The 6,538-nt window shown below is 33.3% G+C and overlaps 1 protein-coding gene across 2 annotated transcripts in view; it reads right to left on the reverse strand.

Moving 5' to 3' along the window:
* Positions 1 to 6,227, reverse strand: part of LOC148608659 (uncharacterized) — a 45,288-nt gene extending 39,061 nt beyond the window's left edge. For both annotated transcript variants that reach the window (XM_088545693.1, XM_088545692.1), the window contains exons 1-3: positions 6,160 to 6,227; positions 2,109 to 2,163; positions 110 to 133 (exon numbers count right to left, since the gene is read on the reverse strand). In XM_088545693.1, the coding sequence (XP_088401819.1) occupies positions 110 to 133; positions 2,109 to 2,163; positions 6,160 to 6,177 (97 nt within the window). In that variant the 5' untranslated portion in view covers positions 6,178 to 6,227. The remainder of the gene's footprint in view (positions 1 to 109; positions 134 to 2,108; positions 2,164 to 6,159) is intronic.
* Between the last annotated feature and the right edge of the window lie 311 nt (positions 6,228 to 6,538).

Genomic DNA, 6,538 nt, shown 5'->3' on the forward strand with positions numbered 1-6,538 from the left:
ACTAAATGATACTCCAACAACTAACGGGGGATTTCGTGGACAGCACATTTCAGCTTAAAATATCAAGTTCTGTGGAAATAAGAAATAATTATATTTAATTCTGACTTACTTGTTGTCGGTCGTATTGTAGAACCTGTAATTAGTAAAATGAATCCGATATTTATAGACACATACCACAAATGTTCATTGTTTATCAACTGTCAGATAAGGAGTAATCAAAGGAACCAGGATCTGGGGGATATCAAAAGAATGTAATCTACGGACAAAGACCAGAAATGGAAAACAATTACACACAATAAAGAACATAAAATAATGCATACAAAGTAACAAAAGTAAATGTATGGACTCCACTAAAAACTTGAAGTATTCAGGAATCATACCAGGCACTTGACATGTTGGTATGCGTTCTTTTTTAGGAAAAGCAGAGGTAGTGATCATCACATTTTCACCGACAATGACGTCACGCACCAACAACGTGTAGTCACACAACTAATCTATTTGAGCAACAAAAGTAGTTAAAGAGCAATCAAGGGAACCACAATTCTAGCAGAAATAAAAAAATGTAATCCAGGGACAAAGATAAGACATGGAAAACAGACACATACAACACAGATTATAAAAATAAACTAAAATAATACATACGAAGTAACAAAAAGTAAATGAGCAACTCGGACTCCACTAAAATGGGGGCATGGACCAGGTGCACCGGTAGGGTAAGCGTCCTCTACTTTTCTAGAAACGTCGGGTTTCCCATACTCTAGTCCAGGCTAGACGAAAGAAGAAAGGTTAACTATGACACGTTGAACAAATCTGTTTTTATGGTGCAGATGGGTACACCATAACGATCCACGAGTTCATGATGACGACCATAAAACTTCTGTAGAGATGACTACAATCTTGTAGCAACATAATCCTGTTCCCAAAAATTAATTGTTATACAATTGCGATACAAAAATTCTGCGTACTTACGGCAAACTCTGGCATAATGTATGAGTTGTGATTTGAAAACTCCATACGCTAGAGTTGAATTGATCTTGCAACAGATGAAAGGAGTCGTCAATACGGAAGGAAAAGTCATTGCGTTTGTCGTATAGTTTATTCAATAGTTTTTCCCTTACTATTGATCTCTAAATATAGGTCAAGATATGAGTCTGACCTAACAGTGTATGTAGTATACTTTTTCTAAAGTTCGCTGGGGTAGATGCGATGTATCAAATCTCCGACATTAGGATTGCTTAACCATAACACATCATCTATATAGCGGTTACTGGGATTAAAATATCAAGGTAAACGATGTCTATTCCTTTGGATCAGATCAGCTATAAAATCAGCCTCATTAGAATGAAGGAAAAGGTCCGGAAGTAGAGGAGCCCAATTTGTTCCCATTAGAATGTTTTGTTGAAAAATGCGTCCACCACACTGGACAACATGGATCAGAAATTCCAGCATTTTGAAAACATGTTCCGCGGTATATTTGGAAGATGATTTGGGATTATGTATTTTACAAAGTATGAGGAATCTTTTCCAAGAACTACATATTTGTTTGCGGCACGACAACATATGTTTCATGTGTAGAAGACATTGTGTTGTTACATTGGTATATTTGAAAACTGATGTAGCATTGACAATCATTGATCTACTTAAAACGTTCATACGTTTCAATATCAGACCTTACTACCTTCACACACTCTGACAGAAATAAATGTCTTCTTATTGTCATTTTATCGATATTCCTGCGTAGTCCTCCACGGCATCCGAAATAATTTTAAAGTTATGATTCCAATTTATGGCTCGTGCGCGTGGTTCATGTTACTTGGGACTTTTAGAAAAAGATCTAACAGAGAGATTAGTTTCGTTCATGTGTAAATCTGCCGTAATGACCGGAAGGAAAGTTTTTGCAAGAACAATCAGGTAGCTTAGCTTTGAATTCCTAAATCGAACTAGATATAGCTTACATTAATTAATGCCGATAAGCAGAGTAATAATTATTTTGGTACTAAAATCGGAAGTACATTTAACTATTACTATTTATTTTCGTTAATAAAGAATAATAGTTATAATTTTTGTACTTTGTAATGTATTTGATAGAACAAATATATTGAACGTACCTGGTGTTGTTATCTGTATCGATAGTCTCAGCAGACAAATTATAACAAAAACTATCTGTAATACATAAAATGTTTTAACGATTGGAACATGTACAAAATGATTAATTCATACAGACGATGTATCACAATTCATTTAGATAGCCAAACTGTTTTATATGATATTTATTAGAAACGATTCACTGAGTACTTTTTCATTATTCATTACCTGTAAGAAACATTTTTATTATTTCTCATAATAAAACTTTATGTTATTTCGATCAATTCATTGAGAAATCGTGGTAAATTGGTCAATTCACAGTAATGTCTTAACTTTGAATTAATTATATATATACACGTCAAAACGTGATTTATTCGTATAATCATTGAAAACGTGCAAACTCTGGGAAGGAAGTAAATATGAAATAACAAATAGATAAGTAAAATGAGCCAGGAGTCTACCAGATATAACAAAAAATGTAATCCGGGGATAAAAACTTTGCAGGAAAAACAGACGTACACGAAAAATAACATAAAATAATCCAAATAACACGTACATACAAAGATTCAAACGTAAAGTAATCAAGGGAACCAAGGTTATAGCGGTAATCAAAATAATGTAATCCAGAGACAATGACCAGACATGGCAAAAACATACATAACAAAGAACATAAAGTAACTAAAATCATACATAAAAAGTAACAAAAGCAAATGAGCAACTCGGACTCCACTAAAAACTGGGAGCATGGACCAGGTGCACCGGTAGGGTAAGAGTCCTCTGTTTTTTTTTCTAGAAACACCCGCCGAGTTGCTCATAAAAAGTAAAGTCCTGGGTAGACAGACGAGGAAAGGGAAACCATGACCCATTGACCCGTTGAATAAATCAGTTTTTGTGGGGCAGATGGAACATCATAACGATCCACGAGTTCATGATGACGACCATAAAACTTCTGTAGTGATGACTTCGATCTTGTAGCAACATAACACTGTTCAAGAAGCCTATTTGTTAGAGTTCTAGCGCGATACAAAAAGTCCGCGTAGTTTCGGCAAGCTCACGCATAACGTATGAGTGTAATATGAACACCTCATACGCAGATGCAGAAGGGATGTTGCCACAGATGAAAGGAAAGGTGACAATTCTGAATGAAAAGTCATCACGTTTGTCGTTAAGTTTGGTCAACAGTTTTCCTTTACCATCAAATTCCTAAGTGTAGGCCAAGATATGAGGCTGACTTCACAGTGTCTGTATCCTTGATCTCAAGTTCTTTGGGGTAGATCCGATTTATCAAATTCCCGAAATTAGGATTGTTTAAAGATAAGCTGTATAGCGGAAACTGAGATCAAAGGATCTAGCCAAACGATATTCTTTCTTTCTTTCAGTTCGGAACATAAATTAATTAAAATCATGCATACAAAGTAACAAAAGCAAATGAGCGAAAGAGAGAAGGTAAACTATGACACCGTGAACAAATCATGGTGCAGATGAGTAAACTGTTAAGATCAACGAGTTAATAATGACAACCATAACATTCCTGTAGTGATGACGTAGCTTCAATCTTGTAGCAACATAACCCTTTTCCAGAAGCCTTATAGTAAGACGTCTGCCGCAGAACAGCAATCTCAATAGTGTAAGGAAAAATCCATATGCAGGTACTAAAAGACTGTTTCCACAGATAATAGAAAACAATACGAAATGAAAAGTTTGAAGTATGGTTTGGTCAATAGATTTCCTTTAATTATGAGAATTACTTCACGGCAATGACATTTTTATCAGACAATGCCAAGTTAGTTATTTCTTCGGCTTGGAACGCCTTTATAAGGCTTTATGAATAACGCGAAAGGCGATGATCAATATGTCAAAGAAATAACACTACCGGGATAAAAAATGTCAGCTGTAGGCCACCTATTAGTTTTCAACGAAAGACAAAAAAAATCCTTACACCATAGGGGAGGCTACAGCTGTCCCAAAAAACAACACTTTACACAGGTACAGCGAAGTAGTTGCCCTTATATACTCCAGCAACATAAAAGTGAACTGAAAGTGAAAACGAAACAATACACACTGAGGCCAGAAAATCCTCACATGGGACAAGCGAAAAAAAATGCGGCGGAGTTAGTGTACTTTTTCGTGATCACAATTCTCCTCTTTTAATTCTGGTCACTGTGAAAAAATAAATAATGCTGCCTATGTGTTGTTCGAAATGTTGGTCATGTATTTATCATTTTTTACCATGGCTATGGTTTTAAGAGCTATGAAGCACGTCATATGAGAACTATCCATAAAACCTGAGTGATTTACATTTCAAATGCGATGGTTCATAGTAACTATATTATTTCCTTTTCATGTGTGGTGTATCGTAGTGACTATTTAGTTCTATTTCACAAATTTCTGCATAGAAAAAAATCAAATCAAATGCTTTCCCAATTAAGCTTCATTCAAACATTCGGGTTCATTTAAAAAAAGACTTCCATGCTTTTCGAGGATAAACCGCTAAACAAATATTTATCCTATATTATATCCTTAGGCCTACTGGAGAACTCTGATATATTGCTTAGCAGATCATATCTATATCATGCATATAAATATTAAGGATATTTTGGTGTGTCTCATATTTAATTTTTGGCACTAATGTCCTTATTTTGTGTCAATATGTATTCCGTGTGTATTTAGATTTTAATACATTTGTTTTGTAAATTGTGTATTATGTAATGTCTGTATAATTATAAAATGTTTTGACGTATATGGTCGGATGATTGTATACAGTTGTGAAGCGTTTTCATTTTAAGTAGATCCTTTCAGACAGAATGTCATTATTCATGTCAAAAACCAACGAATTTCGTTTTAATTTCTCGTTAAGAAACAGTTACTGATCACAAAACTAGTCTTAGTTTTTCATTCAGAAAAATAAACAATATATAGATTTTAAATGAAACTGGCACTTTGCAAGAGTTATCGTTCTTGAAATGGATTAATTTGTATGATTATAGTGGAAGATGAAGGTATGATTTTCTAAAAAGTGTATATCTGAATGCAGAAATGATTATCGTACTATGAAAATCGAAAACGAGAAAGCGATAGCACGGTGTTTAAAAAATAATACATAAAATGAACCCCCCCCACACACACACACACAAAATGTCGAAAATATTAACACTTTTTTAAATCGAAACAATATTCAAGGGAACCAGGACTCTAGCGGAAATCAAAATAATGTAAGCCAGAGACAAAGACCAGACATGGACAACAGACAAACACACAAACACAACAAAGAATATAAAGTAACAAAAAGTATAGCATATGAAGACTAAAAAAAAACATTGATTGTTTGGTTGCTTTTTCAACACCATGAATCACTTTACCTTTGGCAGTGTCTGAATTGTATTTAGACTTGCAATTAATAAGACAATAGATCCACTGAAAATGAACCTAGTAAGACATTTAAACTATGAAAACCTGTATTTACAAAACAAAAGAGCTGCATACACATATTTTCATGAGACTCATTCCAAATTTTTTTATCAAATTAAACCAGAAAACAAACACAAAGACTTTATATTTCAGCGAGCGTTGAATAAAAAGCTTTGTAGAGGAGGAAGCCCTCATAATGGTAATCAATGCAAATTCAGAGCCTGAAAGGTACTGAGAACCTGATTTTAGTATGCAAAATTACTCTGTTATACCAAGGGTAATACAAAGCAAGAATCATTTTTTATTTTCCTTTCTAAAACAACCGTAAATGTTAATACCTCGCGTCTTACGGTTTTGATAAATTAGGAAGAAAATAAATCCTAATTGTAAAATTGTAAAAACAAAATTAAAAATATTCTTTTTAGTATCAATATATATATTCGACCACTTAAAAGTTACACCTACCTCATATTACTTTAAAGTTTGTCTTTAATAAAAAAATGTATAAGTGAGTATTTGTGTAAATTGCATTGTTAAAACTATTTCCTAGTTTGTTTTTATTTTAGTTGAAATAAAAATATTTTGAATTTATACATGACATGTTATGTCTACATTGCCCATTATACATGTGGCTTGTATCAAGCAAGATGAAAAAAACACTCCTACCTTTATACTTGTCAACATATTGCCAATCAAACAGAATCAAAAATTTAAGCAAAAGAAAAATTTTCGTTTAGTTTATATATATATATATATATTGTCGACTCGATGCGGTAAACTAATTATTCATATGTTCTAGAACTGTATATATAACAGTGATATATTTGTTTCAAGGTGTCTAATTTTCTACTGAATTATTTAAATACTGTTATTTAATGAGTGAAAGCAATAACAAGATTAAAAAATACATATTGCCTGGAAAGCTATGTACGTTGTTTATTAATTAAAAGATTACTCGAATCGTTTGATTGTAACTATTGTTTCCTTATTAAGGTGCTTCCAGGTAAATGCTTAGGGTAGATCATAGTTGTTTTTCATTTAAGAT

Source organism: Perna viridis, chromosome 9 (assembly GCF_037379345.1).
Source record: "Perna viridis isolate PV_CMFRI_1.1 ecotype Kerala chromosome 9, ASM3737934v1, whole genome shotgun sequence".
Taxonomy (NCBI): Eukaryota; Metazoa; Mollusca; class Bivalvia; order Mytilida; family Mytilidae; genus Perna; species Perna viridis.